The sequence below is a fragment of the Panthera onca genome, chromosome D3, assembly GCF_046562875.1.
Source record: "Panthera onca isolate mPanOnc1 chromosome D3, mPanOnc1 haplotype 2, whole genome shotgun sequence".
Classification (NCBI taxonomy): domain Eukaryota; kingdom Metazoa; phylum Chordata; class Mammalia; order Carnivora; family Felidae; genus Panthera; species Panthera onca.
The window spans coordinates 24879981-24899659 of record NC_138350.1 but is presented as its reverse complement, the minus strand read 5'-3'; the positions used below and the strand labels follow the sequence as shown (position 1 = coordinate 24899659).

At 54.0% G+C, this 19679-nt stretch overlaps 2 protein-coding genes across 3 annotated transcripts in view; one reads left to right on the top strand and one right to left on the bottom strand.

The window, feature by feature from the left end:
* Positions 1-13176, top strand: part of SRRD (SRR1 domain containing) — a 22891-nt gene extending 9715 nt beyond the window's left edge. Inside the window, exons 2-7 of the mRNA XM_060612877.3 lie at positions 1539-1579; positions 2902-3161; positions 3250-3348; positions 5304-5458; positions 5901-5946; positions 6331-13176. Coding sequence (XP_060468860.1) covers positions 1539-1579; positions 2902-3161; positions 3250-3348; positions 5304-5458; positions 5901-5946; positions 6331-6552 — 823 coding nt within the window. The 3' untranslated portion in view covers positions 6553-13176. The remainder of the gene's footprint in view (positions 1-1538; positions 1580-2901; positions 3162-3249; positions 3349-5303; positions 5459-5900; positions 5947-6330) is intronic.
* On the bottom strand, positions 6206-19679 carry TFIP11 (tuftelin interacting protein 11). 2 transcript variants are annotated; one of them, XM_060612872.3, is made up of 12 exons: positions 19471-19679; positions 17322-17475; positions 16855-17011; positions 15032-15159; positions 13420-13572; positions 11334-11861; positions 11146-11252; positions 10371-10539; positions 9786-10029; positions 9171-9313; positions 8540-8705; positions 6206-7241 (listed from the first exon to the last, which is right to left on the bottom strand). In XM_060612872.3, exons 1-12 carry the CDS (start codon positions 19677-19679, stop codon positions 6886-6888), a joined length of 2514 nt encoding a protein of 837 aa, XP_060468855.1. In that variant the 3' UTR covers positions 6206-6885. The 2 variants fall into 2 exon arrangements, with proteins under 2 accessions (XP_060468855.1, XP_060468857.1); XM_060612874.3 differs by having other exon boundaries at positions 13426-13572.

The following is a 19679-nucleotide window of genomic DNA, read 5'->3' as shown; positions in this document are numbered from 1 at the left end:
TGTTCATTAATTTGCATGTGTGAACTATCCCTGCATCCCTGGAGTAAATCCCGCTTGATCATAGTGTATGATTCTTTTAGCATGTGGGTGAATTTGGTTTGCTAGTATTTTGTTGAGCATTTTTGCATCCAAATTTATCAAAGACAGTGGCCTGTAATTTTTTTGTAGTGTCCTTGTCTGGTTTTGGCATCAGGGTAATGCTGGCCCCAGAAATGAATTTGGAAGCATTCCCTCTTCTGTGTTTTGGGTTTTTTGTTTTTGTTTTTGTTTTTTATTTTGGTTAGGGGGAAGCTTGGGAAGGATCAGTATTCATTCTCTGAATGGTAGAATTCACCATTAAAGCCGTCTAGTTCTGGCCTTTTGTCTTTTTGGAAGTTTGAAATTGCCAATTCTTTTGGGTTGTCCAAATTGTTGCTGTGTATTTTCACAGTAGTCCCTTTGATCTTTTGGTTTTTTGTGGTGTCCGTTGTAATATCTCCTCTATCATTTCTGATTTTGAGTCCCCCCTCTCTCTCTTTTGTTCTTGGTGTGTCTAGGTAAAGGTTTGTCGATTTTGTTCCTCATTCAGAAAATCTGCTCTTCTGTTGATCTTTTTTCCTATCTTTTTTTGGAATCTATTTCATTTATTTTTGTTCTGGTCTTTGTTATTTCCTTTCTACTAACTTTGGGCTTTGTTCTTTTTCTAGTTTGTGAGGTGTAACATTTGGCTATTTATTTCAGACTTTTCTAGCTTCTTGAGGTAGGCCTGTATTGCTATAAACTTACCACTTAGAACCATTTTTGCAGCATCCCAAAAATGTTGGTCTGCCTCTAGGTTAAATTCTATTTTGTCTGATATAAGTATAGCTCTCCCAGCTGTCTTTTGGTTTCCACTCGCACAGAACATCTTTTCTGTCTCCTCACTTTTGGTCTGTGTTGTCCTTATGTCCAAAGTGCGTCTTTTGTGGGCATCGCATGGATGGGTTGGTGTTTTCAGTCATTGTATATCTTTTGATTGGACAAATTCATCAGTTTGTTTTAAATCACTGTTGACAGTGTTTTGCTCTGGGTTTGCATAACCTGGTAGACCTGAATAAAGAAAGCCTAGACACTGTTTTTGTCTCTCCTTTTACTTCCACCTTGGAATTAGTTGTGATAAGGCAAAGACGGTTTATTGAGTACCTGCTGCATGCAAGGCACAGTGCTGTGTGTTGACTCATTTGATCCCTTTCATAATCCTGCTTGATAGGTATGATTCTTTTCCCTATCGTAAGGGTGAGGAAACTGAAACTCAGAGAGCTTAAACCTGGGCAGCTAGCAACTATTTATGGAGCTCTGCATCTGTGCCAGGCGGTGGTGTGGACTGACTCAGACCAGTCCCTGGGAATTGGGTCGTCCTCCAGCCACCCTTCTGCCCTCTCGGAGTGCCGGCAGTGCTGGTCTGGCTCTGGACATGCATACTGTGAATCCCCGCATCCAGCTCATGGTCAGGAGGAGGGCCACTGGTGGGGCGGCCTGGAGAAGGTTGGGAGATGACCATGCCTTTTTTTTCTTAACAGGGAGGACCTGCTTCTCTCTGATTTCTGGAGTCTGGCCCTAGGTGGGTACCGCCTGGCGAAGGCTGGGGGTGGTAGGTGTGGGAGGAGAGCCTGAATGTGGGCAAAGGAAGGAACGTAGTCCTCATTGGATGATATTTTCTTCACAGAGCGGTGTCCATGCTGGGTTCTCATTCTGACTTCCCACTTATAACCGTATGCCTTGGCACTTAACTCTGAGCCTCAGTTTTTCTTTGAAAGAGAGGTAACAAAGTACACACCCTGTGGTGTAATTTTGAGGATTAAATGAGGCTATTCAGTTAAGTGCTTGGAACAGTGTTTGCCTGTGCATGGGAGACCATACGTTCAGCTGTCACTGTCATTGTTGAAATGTATACTTAGCGAGCTCTTTTCCCCGACTTTGCAGTGGAGGCTTGTTTTTCCCCACGCGGTTGGTGTAACCTCCTCCTCAACAGAACCTGTGGCCATCTGAATATTAACATGTGCGGCAAACATACCAGCAGTCACAGTCTGTATGGAGGGACATTTAGTTATTTATTCCTTCATTTTTCAGTCATTCTACATAACGGTGCAGGGAGCACCTTTATGCATAAAGCTTTTACCAAATGTAGGGTGATTCTCTTCGGACATCTTCCCGGAAGAGGAATTATGCAGTGAAAAGGCGGTGACTGAGTTGATATCTGTTGTCAAGTTTTTCCAGAACTTCTTTTACCAATCAGTTCCTCACGTGCCCTTTCCCAGCCGGGGGTCTCATTCACAGATCTCTTTGCTAAGAAGTGAAAACTGCCGTCTTGCTGTGGAAACATAGGGCCTTTTGTTTTTCGGGTGCAGGTTTGTTCAAGTAAGTTCAGTGCCAGTGAAATGAGAGACCAGAGAACCCACTGCTGTAGGAGAAGATGTAAACAGATTATTTTTTGTTAGACTCAAAAGCCCCAGTCTACCTTTTTTATTCTTTGAACTTTTTACACGATGTTGAGAGCTCTGCTCCTCGGTTCTTTGTTATCATCAAAAAAGTATGTACTTCAGAGCATAGCCCGCACTTACCAGGCACCTCCCACCAAATTAGAATGAGCTCCCATTAGAGCTTTAGGTGGAAACTGTGCCCATAAACGAAACCTATTTTTTGCTGGAAACATCTGTGGGGTTGCAGGCCGTGGGCATGCAGGGACCAGGACAGCCTGTCTGTGTGGGCGGGCGTGGCCGCAGGCCCCAGGCATGTTTGGGAGCGAGGCCTGCAGCCTTCTTTCTGAGGAGCTGAAGCCTTTGCTGACCTCCTTTTCTCCCTGGGGCTGTGGCCTCACGTGGATGGTTGGGTTCACGGGGCCAGAGCATGCCCGCTGACACTGTTCCGGGCCTGCTCTTTCAGAAACCATCAACGGCTGTCTGACAAAACATCTGGAACAACTGAAGGCCCCAGTGGGGACTCTCTCGGAAGTCTTTGGAAACCTGCATCTCGACTCCTCGCCAGATGAGTCGGATGCGGCCCCCGGCTCCCTCCCAGGAGAGACCGTGGTGCCAGGAACCTGCCGTCTGAAGTGTGTATGCTACGGCCTTGGGAACTTTGCCACCTGCGTCATGGCTAGAAACCAGCTAACATTTTTGCTTCTCTTCCTGGAAAAGTGCCAGGTAAAGTTTTGGATTCTTCTTTATCGCCCCTCCGCTGGTCTTGCACACGGATCTTCGGGTTGACGGGACTCATTCTTCCCTCCCGCAGATTCCCAGAAGGCACTGCTGGGTGTACGACCCTGTGTTTAGCCAACTAGAAATTGCAGTTCTGAATAGCCTCGGTGTGATTGTCCTCAGTGAGAACGAGGTGAGTGGGGGAGGGGAAGGGGAGGGGGGGGAGCTGTGTAACTGACGGGACCCCGGGCTGTGCCATGTGGACACCCTCGCTCGGAGACAGCAGTCATCCCTTCCCACCACACACTTGCCTTCCCGGTGCCTGGAATGTGGGACCCGTCAGTACCCACGTTGTGGCCTACGTGGTACCCATTACAGAAAAATCGTACAAGTGGCATGAACTGAAACCTGTTATATTTGCAAAATTCCTTTTATTTCTTTTGAGAGAGTGCAAGAAGGGGAGGGGCGGAGAGAGAGAGAGAACGAACAAGAACGAAGCAGGCTCTGCACCAGCAGCATGGAGCCCAATGCAGGGCTCGAACCCACGAATTGTGGGATCGTGACCTGAGCCGAAAGCAACAGTCAAGGCTTAACTGACTAGGCCACCCAGGCGCCCGTTTGCAAAATTCTTGTGAGAATTGTGTGTCCAGGAACTATGGTAATTTACTAAATTGGTATTTACTGTGGGATGAAAAAATGAAGGGCTACAGTCTCGGTGCCTCCAATGAGGGCCTCCTGGTTGGAATTGACTATCCTAGGGGAGGTTATGGAAGGGGACAGAATAGCTCTCTCTGAACCTGTAGCCATCACACCCGTAGCGTCGGGCTGGGTGGCAGGTAGATGCTGTGCCCTGCATGCCCTAAATGGTTGGCATGTAAAATTTCTGAGCCCTGGAGGACAGATAGTCCTTTCCTAGGCAGAGGGCAGAAGCCAGCATACAGGCACAGACTTCTGCAAGTAGTTTTGCCTTGTTTGGGGGATTGCAGACAGAATAATCCTCTGATTCCTGTGTTCCAAAACAGCCATCTCCTTGCTTTTTACGAAACTCGAAAGCTAGGCCCGGCTGAGAGAAGAGAATCCTTCGCCGGTGTTGCCGAGGCCCTGAAACGCTGCCGCTCCCTTCACCCCATCTTTTCTGAGTGCCTGCCCCGTGCTGGGCGAGATCTGGGGGGAGGCCAAGATAAATGCAGGCCCCGTCTTCAGGGAGCCCACGGTCCCATCAAGGCGTGTGGCCTGTAACCAGTAAACGGCGAGCAGAACAGTGAGGGGGAGCCACCACGATCTGGAGCCGAGGGGGGAAAGCACCCCGCGCCGGCTGGAGGGAGTCCTGGGTCAGGGCCGAGCCGGGACCGGAGGTCCACGGGGTGTCTGCTGGAGGGACTGAGGCAGGGGCACAGGCCGCCTGTGCAGAGCGGCTGTTGGGGAGCCACTGCCTGTTCGTGAACACAAGGGAGAAGAGGACGGAGCGCAGAGGCCCAGGGGAGGCAGGCCCAGGCAGCAGGGGGAGGGCCTGTGTCCCTGCCGCGGGTCTGGCTATGGAGCCACGGTTCTCAAAGAGGGGACAGTTGTATCCCCCGGGGGACAGCTGCAAAGGACCGACTGTGATAGGGGTCTGCAGAAAGGGACACAGGAGGCCTGGAGTTCACCAAGCACAGTCCACGGGCACAGTAACCGTTGCCCTCCATCCTGCCCTTACTGTCACGGACCCAAAGGCCCCTCTGCGGACCCAGAGCTGCGTTCACAGGACACACATTTATTCAGTCGACACAGGTTCTTTCTGGACATCGTGATTTCCAGACTTGTAGCCCCATGTCGCTGTATAGATTTCAGTCGTGCTACATTAGGACAGAAGTGTTCCGGAGAGGGGGGCATCTGTTTCCAGGGGATAGGTCAGCCTGCCTTCCCCGCAGCTCACTGTTCTTTCCAGCGAGGCTGACCCAACCTGGAATACGGGTTGAAGGCATCCGGGGTGATCAGACACACGTGTCCGTTGTGAAGCGACTCCAGCGAGGTTCGTTACCACACGTGTCCCCTCACACTCGTCCGCTTTTATTTACTTTGTGGTGAGAACGCTCAGCTTGGCCCTCCCCTCCCCCTCCCCTCGTGCTCAGAGCGGAGGGGTTTACACTGTGTGTGTGGCGCCCCCAGGAGGGAAGACGCAGCGTGTGGGGCGAGCCCACCGTCTTTTACATGCCCCACTGCGGGACGGCCCTGTACAACAACGTCCTGTGGAGCAACTGGTCGGTAGACGCCCTTTCCAAGATGGTCGTCATCGGGAACAGCTTCAGGGGCCTTGAGGAAAGGTGAGCGGGGAACGGGGACGTGCCCGTTCCTGACGGACCCGCAAGCGGGAGACGTTGCCATGACTCTCGTGCCCAGAGACACTTTTCCGTAGGAACCCGGACGGGCTCAGGGGGGGGGGGTGTGAACCCCAAGTCGGGCTGCGGCACGAGTTAAGGAGTCTTTTGCCAAGATTCCCTCCCTTCCCTTATGACGGACAAGTTTCCGAAAGTGGGGGAAACCGACCTCTCCCACAGCTGCTCACACCTACACACGCCCGGGTGTCCACCGCCACGTCTCCCTTGATGAAAGGGGGGGTAGGGGGGGCTCACGCTTTCTCTGAATACTGCACCTGTTCCACAGTCCCCCTCCTTTTTAAAACGTTTGTTGCCTTTAAGCCGCCTTGCCTTCCTGTAATACGCTCTCATTCCTCCTAGTCGTGACGGGTTTTGTTTTAATTTCTAGGTTGCTGGCAAGGATTCTGCAGAAAAATTATCCCTACGTCGCAAAGGTATCTAAACAAAGGGGCGGGGATGGGAAAGGGTGTGGGACCAGACCGCTTCTCCCTTCCTGTGAAGAACTCTGCCTGGACGTGCGTGGGAGAACGCTGACGAGGGGCTCACGGAGGGCGCGGTGACGGTACCGCGCCCGCTGAGCTTTCTCCATCGCTCTGTGTCACAGAAAGCGATGACCTGCCCTTCGTTCTCAGTATCGAGCCCTACATACTCACTGCCCTTGGACCTTCCGGTTCATCACCAAAAGCACTTGAGTTAAAATATCCTAGTCCTTTTATTTTTTTTAAGGTAACATGGGGTGACTAACATCACGCACAGGAGCGTGGGGTTTACTGTGACCGTCCGGTTTGTACATTTTACATCTGAATGTTCCTGCTCAGGTTATGCAGGGACTGGAGGAGCTTGGGCTGCCGGAGACGCCACAGTACGCGGACGTATTCAACGACACCTCCGTCCACTGGTTCCCTGTACAGAAGCTGGAACAGCTCCCCACGGACACGTGGGCATTTCGGGAAGAACCAGACTATGGGGACTGTGAGGACCTTGAAATCATCAGGAACAAGACAAGAGGTCCTTCGGCTGCTGACCTGAAGTCGCCATGACATGGTGCCAGCCGAGGCAGAAGCAGCTGCCCCTGGAGAGGACGGGGGAGGCTCCACAGAGGGAGTGCCGACAGCCCCCTTCTTTGCAGTGGGCCAGATTGCAGAGCACCGGGAATATTCCATTCGGTTCTCCCCCTTAGACGAGGACGTGCTGTGGAAGGGCTCGGCATAAAGATGCACCTCCTGAGCGTGTGTCTTATGTCCTTTGCTGGCAACCTGACCCGATAGGGAATACTCCCGGATGGAGAGGAAGTACTCTTTCAAGGCCGGTTTCAAACACTGTTTATTCATAACCACGTCCGTCTCCAGTGCATGTGTCCAGCCTGCTGCCCTCTACTTGGCCATGTCAATCAGGCTCTGCAGGGAGGTGGGCACCCAGGTCTTCTCGCCCTGGACGAACACCACCCCGCGGTCGATGTAGATGACGATGCGGCCAAACGTGTAGAGCTGCTTCCCTTCGTGTCGCTTCCCGATGACCGGCATGAAGACGATGTTGTGCTCCTCGGCCTTGGTCTCAATGAGGTCCTTGAAGTTCATGGGCACAGAGCTGGCGGCCACACCGATGCCCCTCTGGGCCATGTTCTCAGCCTCCCGTCGCTCCTGCATGGCCTCGTACTGGAAGTCCTTCCTCCTCTCCGTGTGGGTGAGGTAGGCAATGTTCTCCCGTGCCCCGGGCTGCATGTAGGCACCTGGGAGACGGGAGGGGAGGGGGGGAGTGAGGACAGGTGTTGCGACACACAGAGAAACAGAGACTGCTTTGGCAAAACCTGCCTGTGACTCTGTGAAGGGTGGCGGGGCCTTGGGGGCACAGAGAACTGAGACGGACACTAAGCACCTTCCGGGAAGCTCGGGCAGCTGTCCGCCGCCACAAGAAAACTGGAATGATGTGTAATAACCAGAGAGATGCTGAACATAAAATACCACAAGAGATTCATCCTCCCAGGGCCGGAAACCTTGACAGCACACGGCCTAGCCTAGTTCTATTTTCAACGTCTCCATACAGGCCCGGCCCCGGAAGGATTCAGAATGCAACTGGGGAGCCAAAACAGCTGCTGAAGGACAGCACGGGGCCCCAAATGCCCGGTGCAGAGGGGTGTGGACGGGAACGGCTCTGGGAGGTGGCCTGGGCCTGGGGTGGCTGAGGAAGAGTTTCTAGAGAGGGTGGAGAAGGGAACAGCCCCCTGAAGGACCTGGGTAAGTAAAGAGCACAGAAGTACACCCACCTCATTAAACAGAACGTATAACCTACGAACTCAATTTTTGTGGAACAGACTCAGTCAAAGGATTAAAGGCTCAGGAAATAGAAACTACAACCCTAGCTGTCACTCTGGCTGGGTAACCTTGAACAAGCTCTCGGCCCTGAGGAGCTTATCTGGGAGGCAGCGCTGGCCTGGGTCCTCTGGTGGCCTTCACGTGGAGACTCAAGCACACTGACACAGGACTGACGGACCTGGTCGGGAGCTGGGGACGGATATTAAGTGGACAGGCACCTGCCTGCTGCGGAGACAGCAGAGACCCCGCCCGCCAAGTGCGACACGCACACTGTAGCTCACTCCATCCCTGGAAGTGCGCATTCGGCCTGTTTCACAAGGAAACAGAATGGGCCAGGCGGGCTTAGCAACTGCTACGTGTCAGGCTGTGCTCCGGCTCCTGGTCGGGGGGCCATCACACCTGAACAGCACACACAGCTGTTCACGGAGGCATGCCGGCGAACGTGAAAAGCCACACGGCAGTGATCGCGAGGGTGGCCCCAGAGGTAGGCCCCCCTACAGTGAATCCAGCCACAGTCAGACTCGGGTCAGGGGCAGATGCCCCTCCCAGTGCCGGGAGAGCTGGGCAGCGTGTGCTGGCTAACCGTGTAACAGGGTCTGCTGGGCGAGTGTCCGCGTTGGAGCGGGCCGCCCACAGGGACTTGATTCCGCGTCATTTACGTGATCAGAAGCACGGCGCTCAGGGCCAGGATGTCCAAAGCGGACTCTCCACTCACCAACGTTGGAGGACACTGCCCTGTTCATGATATCGAGCGCTTCGTTGAATTTGTCCTTGACGGATGGGTGTGCCAGCACTTGATCTGAGAACATGGACTTCCAGCCCAGGTACCACTTGGTGATCTCCTCGTAATTTGGGCTGTTACTAAGCCAAGAGCACAGCACCTGCCAAAAAGACAACAGGAACCATGCATCCATTAGGCATAACTTCAAAGGGACCTTTTACTTTTGTTCTGATTGTGGTCCTGCAAGCTGGTGACACTTGTAGGGGTTTATAGGGGCTGAACAGTCTGGCATTTAGACGGTGGAATTTGGAGTCAGCTTGGCAGCTAAGTGCTTTGAACGTAAACTCCCTGAACCGCATCCGCCCGTCTAAACAAGACGCCAGTCCCTACCCCCGAGTTTCTGTGTGAGGAGTGGAGGTGACGCACATCAAGTACTTTGCATCTGGCACATGGCAAGCGTCCAGTAAATGCTGGTTTTACTATTCCTGCTTATTTCTGTTACATATCACAGCTCTGTCATCTGACAGTTGTCCAAGGATCAAGCTCCTAGTCAGACCTTGGCAGAAAACTGAAGCCTCTCTGCCTCCAGCCCATCCCTCAGAAGACACAGCAAAGCAGGGTGTACCTGAAGCCACTTGGGGAAGAAGTGCTTTTCGAGAAGCCCCACCAGGCTGGAGACGGAGATCATCCCTTCCCAGTCGATGACCCAGTAAAAAGCATCCATGTGCTGCTGGTGAGGGTTAATGACTAATTCCCCAAGACACATCCCTGCAAAAGAAGCCCGGTCTTTAAGGCAAAGCCACAGAAGCACAAAGGGCAAACTCTCCAGCGGACAACACTGGTCGTTAATCCATTTCTATACATCAATCCCAAGCTCTTGATAGGGCAACTCTTAAAAACCATTTTCCTCTATAACCCAGAAATACTGTATATTTAAAATCAAACACCACAAAAAAAGGCAGAACGCCAACGTTTCTCATGTTACCAGAAGCCCAAACGAGACCAGTTAGGAACCAAGAGGCACGGGGGCTCTGATGTCCCTGATGCCAGAAGAACCCCGGGCACGTTTATATCCCAGCTCTGTGCACGAAGCGGCACTTGTGGTAAGCAGCACCATGTGCCGGGCTCTCTCACAGAGCTCCAAGAGCGGGCCTTACAGGGCACGGATCACGTCGCCGCTGGCCACAGACACCGCGGTGCCACGGCCGCTGGACCTAACGCACCTTCCCCGTGTGCTCACCCAGCTTGGGCACTATGTTCTTGACCATGAATGCCTCCCAGGAGCCAGGGGTGAAGACGTCTTTCCAGGGCTGGAGGATGAGCTTGGCCGAGGAGTCGCTGGGGTGCCACTTCTGCAGGGCGCTGGACAGCTTGCTGCGGATGGGGGAGTAGAGCGGCTCCAGGCGCGCCTGCATGAGGGGCAGCCACGGGTGGACCCACGAGTGGATGGGCACGGTGTCCGTCAGCGGGTTCCAGTTTTCCACCTGCGGGAGCAGTTCACGATGCGCCGTGCGGTCAGTGGCACGGAGGCCGAGTGCTCCCCTGGCCAAGGCCCACGGGCCCCTCTGCACGACCAAACTGACACACCCACACAACTGCGGGAGGTCTCACAAACAGCACAAATTCTAATTAGAGAAACCAAAGAGATGAATTCCCTGCTAGGGGACTCTGGGGGAGAAGTGCCGACAAAAGGGCCGGAGTTGCCCGCAGGACAGCAGCTGTGTCAGCAGATTCTGTCAATCCCAGGCCCTCCGACAGCACTGAGGGACTGGAGAGGTGCCCCTGGTCCCTGCCGACGGCTGCCCCCCGCGGCTCTGGGCCCTACCTCCTTCTGCAGCTTGGGGAAGATGAGCTGGTCCAGTATGTTATCTAAGATCCACACGGGAATAATGTGCACCCAGCTGTCCAAGAAGTCCACCATCGGGTCACAGTTCCTCGGCTGCCATTGAGTGACGATATTTCGAACAAATGGCATCCAGACTTCCCATATCAGCCTGCGGGGGAAAGGCGAGGGCGGGATGGCGGCACCGATGGGGTTTCAAAGCAGACAAAGTCCACCGCCAGCAGCCCTCCAGAATAAGAAAGAAAGCGGCACGGACGTCCAGGCACAGCAAACCACCAGGCCAGCCCCCAGACTGCCCGGACCTGCGCCTGCCTCCCCCTTGCCCTGCCAGCCGCCTGCTCACCCCCCAGGCCTGTCTCCCCGGCAGAGCTCACCTGCTCGGCAGCGATGCTGCGGGGGCACAAGGGTCCCCTCTCCAGGGACTGCAGGCCTTCCCACCTGGAGCTCTGACGCCTCACCTCTCGGGTCACAGCTTCAACGTCCCTCCTCTCAGAGACCTCCACCTCCAACTACTCCCGGCCCCCAAGGAGGCATGTGTCCCGGCTTTATTTGTACGCTTCCTTACCCCCACCTACCTCTCCCATTCCCCGCACACTGAGGCTGGCCGCCACCTGGCACAGCACGGCCCTGACAGACACGTGACAAGCACGGTGTGAGCGAGCGGACTCCCGGAACGGGGCCGGCACGCGCGGAGGAGGCGGTAGAGGCCAGTCCCCGCCTTCCCCAGTGGGATCGTCCCCCCGCCCGTGCCCAGTACCTGTGAAAGGCGTCCGCCGAGAGGTCCTGCCCACCGTGAGATAAGAGCTGGTCATTCTCAAGGAGGCTCTTCCACCTGGAGATGACCTCCGTGCCGTACGCGCAGTCCTGGGGAGAGACGCAGCCGTCAGCCGAGCTCCCTGCCCCGTGCGGCCCTTCCAGGCCGGGCCCATCCTGCCAGCCACTCACCTTGAGCGGGTCCCACTCCTTAAAGTACTCCTTCACGAGCGGGTAGACGATGGCCACAGCCAGGTCCACACGGTCGGACATCCGGTACTCCTCGTAGTACTTGTCCTGCAGGGTCTCGAAGACGCGGGCGCACTCGTCCAGGGTGAGGGGGTCGCCGCAGGCGGGCTGCATGCGCCGCTCGCACTCCTCCACCATCTCCAGGACCTTGCTGAGGTTGGCGATGACCCGCTCCTCGTGCTCCAGGACCTCCGACATCTTCTCCAGCTCGTGCGACAGGTTGACCACCATGTCGCGCTCGTACTGCAGCTGCCGGTCACTCTGGATGATCTCCTGCTCCGTAAGGTCGATGAGCAGCTGCAGGTTGTGCTCCAGCTCGGGCAGCGCAAAGCCCGGCGCCTTGGCCTCTTTGCCGGGCAGCGGCAGCGGCTGGGACTGCGGCGGCAGCCCGTCGTCGGGGACGCTGTGCTTGTGGCTGATCTGGCTGTAGCTGTAGTAGACCTTCTGCTCCCGGCCGGTCATGTCGATGACCTGGGGGAATGCGGCAGGGGGGACCCGGGTCAAGGCTCACCATCGCTGCCCTGGGACAGTGCGCGCCAGGCCGGGCGAGGGCAGGGCGCCGGGGCAGGTGCTCACGAACCACACGCTACGGCAAGGCCAGGAGGGCGGTGTTTCCCACAGTGGAGCCCCTGCCGCACAGACAGGACGGTCAGGGACGGAAGCACCGCGCGCAACCAGCAGCTCCAGACTCGGTCCCTCTGGACAAGATGGACAAGGCTTTCTAGGAAAAGCCGTGAAACTGGAGTGCAGACAACTCAGCTGAGGTGAAAATCTATTGCCATGCATAGTAGAGGCTGTACTGATCAAAGCGGGTAATAAAACACGTATGATCAAAATATCACACTTGCTGTAAGAAAAATGCATATTTAGGCAGACAGATCTAGAAGGACGTGCATCAAGATGTTAAAACTAGTCGCCTATAGGAAGGAAGGAAAAGAATACTTTTGCCTCTGTATTTTCTAATTGTCTAGAAGGTACCACACCCTGCTCCGTAATAATACAAAAGTTGTATTTTGATTTGAAAACAAAACGTCAAAAAAAGTTACCGGACCAAGGCAACCTAGGTGAGCATTTTGAGAAAATAGGGGAAACTGGTCTATACTGGAATATAAACCGTACTGAAACACAGTGACCCATCAGCACTTGAAGTAACAGTACGACCCAAGAACCACGTGCATTAGAATCAGCTGGAGAAAAATGAACAGAGTTCTCATGCCCTGCCTCGATCCACGGACTCCAAATCTCCGACGAGAACCCACACATTGGCATTTCTTACCAGTCCTCCCCGCCCACAGCTGGCGCACGACGCCCTGACATTTGAGAACCCCACGCGGTAACACACACAATCTGTCCTACGCCAAACTGCACCAGACAACTGTCACCACCCTCATTCTCTGGCTACTCAGGGGAGTAACAGAAAACCCAGGACTGGATGCACGGAACAGCGGCTGAAAATTCCATCCATTTTTACAACTGAAGATACTCCAGTGCTGGTATGCCCTGAGGACTCTGTCCTGCGCTCCCAGTCAGGGCGAGCTCGTGCACCCTTTCCAGTAGTCGGGAGCCTTAGAAAGCTTCCTGTGTTTAACCTGGCGACTGTACTTCTAAGGATCTATCCTTACAAAACGTCCGAAACAAAAACAAGACTTGACACAAACCGGCCAGCCCGAACCGAGCCAGGAAAAAGCTGAAGGTCTAGGACGGAGGTAGGACCAAGTGGCCTAGTACTTCATTGTCTGGAATCACACACTCACTAAACGTGACGTTCATGCCAGGTTTTCCATAATGGAAATGTTTTTAAGTTCACGGACCGGGCGCTTCGGAGAGAAGTGGTTTTGCACCGCTGCCGCGTAACGAAGAGCGCCCAGCATGGGGCGGGACAGCTCTCGCGGGGCACACGCTACCGCCGAGCGATAACGAACAGAACAGAGCAAGCCCAGAAGACCCCACGGGATCCGAGAGAACGCTGGGTGATTGACTTGACGCGGGTGTGGCAGTGTTTCCCAGCGCCCCCCTCCCCGCCCCGTACCTTGACCTGAGAAAGCTCCTTCTGGGGGGCGGCGAGCTTCTTGCTGATCCTGCCCTTGGCTTTCAGCTCCTCCACCGTCTTGTAAGAGTATTTGGGCTTCTTCTTGCTTCCGCTGGGGTCTTTCCTCCACTGGCTCAGCTCCTTCTGAAACTCCTGAAGCAGGGGGAGGCGGCCAGTGACACAAGGCAGGCCGCTTTTCACAGCAGGCGGGGTGACTGAGACCGTTCGCAGACACTCGCTAGGCACGGTCTGAGACATACGCAAGGTTCTGCGCCAAGCGGCGTGCCTGAGGGACACTAAAACTATCTCCTGACACGCCCCTGACACTCAGCCCCTCGTAGAAACAAGAAGGTTCAGGAAGCAGGTACTCCGGACACCCAGGAAACGGCCACCCCCACTGCGGGCAGGCACTACGCTACTTTTAAATTCACCTCACGTAAAACTTAAACAACATACGGGATTTAAGTACATGAAACCTTGGTTCTAATCTAAGATGAAGGCAAATAAACAGGTCCCTAAGTATTAAGGCCAAGACACCTTCTGTAAGCAAGGTCTGCAAGCCTCTTCCACAGGAAGGCCTACGGTAGATAGAGAAGGAAGCGCGGTCGGGGAGAGTAGAGTCCAGCCCACCGAAGTGGGTTTTGTGCATGTCCTTCTTTGTTTCTTACACTGGTTTAAAACTTGTACTCGTTTTTTCCAAAAATGTCTGGACTTCTACTCCAGGAAAACCAAAGATCAGGCACTACTGGGCCAGGTCGATGGCAACAACCGCCCGGACCTGAGTAGCTTCTACCTCTTTAGACAGCGAGGCCCTGGCCCGTCCGCCTCACGCCCGGCTCGCCTACTCGCTTCTGCTACACACCTGCTACCTGCCGTCCCACACTATCCAACGTCTCCCGCCTCAGCAAAAGGAGAGGGTCGGCGACGAGCAGTGACAATACGAGGCTCTGCAGCATCCCGCTGTCCCTCATAAACGCAAAGGGGAAAAACGGTGTCCAGACAGCCGGCCCCTCGGGGGCCAGAGCAGAGCGACCCCCAGCTCACAGCTGGCTCCCCGCGACACTGGAGACGAAAGCCCAGCACCTACAAGTGGCCTTCGGGGCCGGTGCCGTGACCCGCCCAGTCGATGCGCCTCGTCCCCTCCCTGCTCCGTGTGCTGCCTTCCCACCACAGCCCCCTCCGCGGCCTCTCCGCCACCAGGCTCGGAGACGCGCGCTCGGTGGCCTCTGGCCTCACGACTGGCCCCACGCTCGCTGCCTTCTCCTGCCGGGAATCCACTGAAGCGTCTCCTCCCTGACAGGCCTTCCCTGACCGCCCTACCTAAGTATGTCACCCCTCCACAGCCCCCCACTCCCCACCTCACCTCCTACTCTGACCCTTCTCAGCACCTACTGCTCTCAGCAACCACACCACAGCTGCTTGTTGGCTGTGTCTGGGCGCCAGGCTCTAAGCCGTTCCTCGTGGAGGAACCTCCGGCCTCCAGCACAGCGTGACACGTCACGTGTGCAACAGACCTCTGAAGGCCGACAGACTGAATGAGCGAGCGAGCGAGCAAGCGACGGTGGGAAACAGCACAGACACCCCCCGCCCGTGACCCCTGACTTCTGCTTACCTCTTCCGCTTCTTCTTCTGAGTCAACCACGGGGAAGTCTTGCAGGGACTGAGTGGTACGCTCAGAGCCGTAAGCGCCCACGGCACCTTTGCCCTTTCTCTGTCTGGCTTCGATTGGGTTAATGATACCTGACAGATTTCAGCAAAAGGTAAAAAGATTTCAGATGGTCACAGCGATTCCTGTATTCGAACAAGGCACTCAGTGAAACCACCCTTCCTCAGTCCTGACACAGAATAACACAGCCCAGGAAGGAGGGCTCTTCTCTGCCCCTGGAACCCTGTCTGAGTCCCCTGTGACGTGAAATTTCTAAGCATTTATGGTACAAGAGGATGCAGACATCAGCGTATCGATGTCCTAAATACAGATTTTCGTATCTGCTTTGGATTTGTCTTTTTGAGATACTGGGAGAAAAAAGAACTATTCACATGTAACTGGGAACTCTGGAGTACTAAATTCTACACTTTCCTTGGAAGAAGGTTCCGGTAAGGAGAGTGAATTATTCGCAGAATATACTGACTGAATGAGGCGAGGTGAAGCAGCAGTTCAGTAGGAGACCCCGTCAGTTTTCCTGGGTAGCTCCTGTCTCCTGGACTTTGCTTGCTTTATAGCACGCGTAAGCCTTGGAAATAAGTATTTTCCTCTAAGAGTCAACAGACAGGACTACCGCACTTCAGTGAAAACTGCCCAGCCTCCCCTTCAGCTAGGACTGCTGAAATCTCAAGTCAGACCTCGTTCTCCTTCCGGGTCACCACTGCCAGCTCCGTGAGATTCATGACTTTTCCTCCAGCTAACGCTGGGTGTAACCTGAACAACTACGTAGGAGTGGAGCCTGGACTTTACAGACTATTACTGTTTCCATCCAGTTGCTGCCTGCTCACGGGAAACAGGACAAGGAGAGAGAAAGCAGGTTCCTGCAGGAAGAACCCAAGTGCTTGGCTTGTGCGGCTTTGATGTCAAGGAGACAGGGACGTGTGAGAGGAGCTGTCTGGACGGGGCTGGGGCCTGGGGACAGGAGGCAGGGCTGCTGAGCGCGGACAGAGGGCCCCACGTGGGATTTGCTCAGCCAAGTGTACGGCCACACAAGGGCGCATAAAAAAGCTACACGAAAGGGCACCTGGGTGGCTCAGCTGGTTAAGTGTCTGACTCTTGATTTTGGTTCAGGTCATGATCTCATGGTTCGTGAGCTCAAGCCCTGCATCAGGCTCTGCGCTGATAGTGCGGTGCCTGCTTGGGATTCTCTCTCCCTCTCTCTCCGCCCCTCCCTCACTCACGTGCTCTCAAAATAAATAAACTTTAAAATAGCAAAAAAGTTGGGGCCTACAACCCAATGCTCTAAACTCTTTATCTTAAAAAAAAAAAAAAAAAAAAAAAAAAGCTACACACAATGTTTCATGGATATTCCTGGACTACAAACTCCTATGCCTCCAGGGCCCAGGAAAGCTGACATAAAGTAAGGGGTATCGGGACCAAAGACCACAGGGGGTGGAGACTGCTTCCCCGAGGCCACGAGCACTGTCTGTGGCAGCTAAAACCAATTCCTGCCAGACAAAGTCAAAAATGTCAGGTAAAATTATCTTATTTGTAAATGCTGGCAACAGGCTCAGTCTTAAAGAAGCCTCTCGTCTGCAGCCTGACTGAGCCTCTTCCTCCTGCTCAGACAAGCTTCCGTTTGGGTCTGAGAAAGCAGACAGCCGAGGAGCACAGCCGTGAGGAGCACAGCCGTTAGGTGCCAGCGGGCCAGGCCGCAGACTCCACGGACTCGGAGAGGAGAAAAAGCAAGCCTTGCCTCCGTCCCTCAAGACTACAGGGTGCCCGCGCCCTACCTTGTGCATTCTTCCCGAGCCCCCTTCCAGGGACGTAGCCCATCTTCTGCAGAAGCTTCTGTCCAATTCCCTTGGTGTGTCTTTCCCAGCTGCCAAAATCCATGAAAGACTTGGTTCCTCCTGCAAAGCCTTTCTGGCTGGGTTTAAAATTGCCACCCTGAGGAGGAAAAAAAAAAACAAAACCAAAGCTTAGTTGACAGGGAAAAAAAAAGAAAAATCTAAGAAAGCTTACTCGGACGATGGGGAAATGGCCTGGCAGTCAGAGCATTATAAAAAGTGTCACACAAACCAAAACCAGCTCTGTGACGTGCGTCAGGAGAGCAAAGAGCCCGCGCTGCCCACGTCACACCTCGCAGAAACCTGCCGCCATGAGGAGAAACCCACACAAGCCCCCCGCCCGCAGATGCCTGGCCGCATGACCTTCCGAGGACGTTACTAAGGTCACAAGCCTGAAGCAAAGATGCTACCGTCTTTAACTTCTTGGGTCCGAAATCCTTAGGAAAGTCATCCTGCTTAACAGGCTTCTCCTCGTCGTCGGAATCTTCCAGCTCCGCCTCCTCTGCTGCCCCTTTCTTGAGGCCGGCGCTGATGAAGTTGACTGGTGCGGAGTAGTCTCGGGCCCTGTGAGCAAACACAAGGTCCCCAGGGGGCTGTCAAGAACCTTCCGTAGCCATCCCTTGTAGAAACTGTGCTGGCCAGGGAACCCCTTAGGGTGGACCTCCAGGGATCGTTTTAAAAGAGCAATACATTCACTTATACCCAAAGGGCCCCAGATCCTGTAATCACAATAACATTGTTACCTGCTGGGTTCAAGTCAATTCTGCGGGTGCAGTTATCGATGTCAGTGTCAGGGTGATTAAAAATGCAAAGTGTCATCTTATACAGTATGTGTATCAGTTACGTCTTCGTAAAAGTGAAAGGAAAAAATGCAAAATATGATATAACCCAACTTTCTTCTACATTTTTTTAAAATGCTTATTTTTGAGAGAGAGAGTGAGAGAGAGAATCTCAAGCAGGCTCCTCTCTGTCAGCACAGAACCTGATGCAGGGCCCGAACTCATGAACTGTGAGATCGTGACCTGAGCCGAGGTCGCGAGTCGGAAGCTTAACCGACTGTGCCCCCAGGCGCCCCTCCTTTTACATTTTTAAAAATTAAGCTATTTTAAAAACCATGTGTCTTGGAGGCTATTTCAAATACAAAAACCAAACGAGAAAAATTCTAGTAAAAAATCATCACAGTAAAAGAAATTCTATGAATGGAAAGTATATTAACAATTATATCAAACTCTGAGAAGAAGTTCGCGTTCATTACATTCATTTGTATGTGAAAACTAAAGTAATAACGAAGAAACGAACTCCGTGAGATGGCGAGTATCGATGCCGACCACGACGGTCACAAGGACAGTACTTACAGTGTCATAAACGTCAGCTCCCTTTATAAGATGACCAGCCTAGTCACTGCACAACCCCGTGGCAGTAACAGAACTGAGAGGATTCTTTTCTAGAAGATGCAGTCAGGTAAGAGCCCAAACTCAGGAGGGAGGCCCAGATTCCTGAAGCCTGGCTGTGCGATCACGGCCTCAGTTTCTTAATGTGGAAAATGGGATGGTAACAAGGGGACCCTTCTCACAGGTAAATGATACCAACCATGTAAAAAGCACAGAACAAGTAAAGCGCCAACAGATGTTGGCTATTTGGCTACGATCATCTTATGGTTAAGTAATCCTTGACCTCTGAGCCATCTGTCATCCACTTTTAGATTTCTTGCCACATGAGAAGGGGCTGTACCGATCTCCATACTCTTTCCCCCCAGGCTCCCCAGACCGTGTGAAACAGGCACAGTCTCAAAGGGCCGGAGCCTACAGGCCACAGTCGAGGCCAAAGAGACAAACCCATACTGGCTACACACGCCGGTCAGGCGACTCGTGGCCAGTGCCCACGTGACTTCACGCTGAGGCGGAAGACTGTCAGCCTGAGTCCTCATCTCCCCGCCACCACGCCTGCAGGGACCCAGTCTCGGCCCCACACATCTCCCTCTTCCACCGGGGCCCCGGGCCAACTTTGCACGCCAAAAGGTCTCCTCCAAACATAAGCGCGCCCACGTCAGCCACTCGCTCTCTCAGACCCGGATACCTCGTGGATACCTGGTGCTTCCCCTCAACGACCTCTGTATCCTCATGCCGTCACCCTCTGTGGTCATATATGCTCAAGGATCACCTCTCTAGGGACCTCTTCCCTCGACTCCCAGAACACGTCAAACGTCCTCTCAAACGTACTCTCTCTCAGGTCCGAAGTCAATCACAAACTTGCACTGTGTGAGTCGTCAGTCACAGCCTGTCTCCATGCTCTGGTGTCTGAGTTCTCAGAAGGCAAGGAATGGACCTGCGGCCCAAGACCCGCTACATATAATTGCTCACTGAACACCTGCCGATGGTTCAGTCAGCAGGGAGCCGCCCTCCAGCCCAAAGAGGAAGCTGGGCCTCCCCGGCTGATGCTGCAGCTCCAGGACTCAGGAAGGCCAGGAGAGAAGTATGTTTAGTGGTTATCCCCCCAACTCCCTCTCCATCACCCCCCACTTCCCTAAAGCAACGGAAAGCAGCCCCACGCGCCCAGTACCGTTTGCCTCCAAAGCTGGGCCTCTCTTCATCTGAGTCTCGCTCTGCCCACACTCCGTACGTGGCCTCTTCCTTGGTCTGCCAGTGGCGCTGCCGGTTGGGGTTGAATTCATTCTGGAGATCCCAGTCGGTGATCTCAAAGTTCTCCCGCTCGTCCTCGTCATCATCCATGTGGCCTTCACCGTCCCGGTACAAGTGGGACAGCGACAT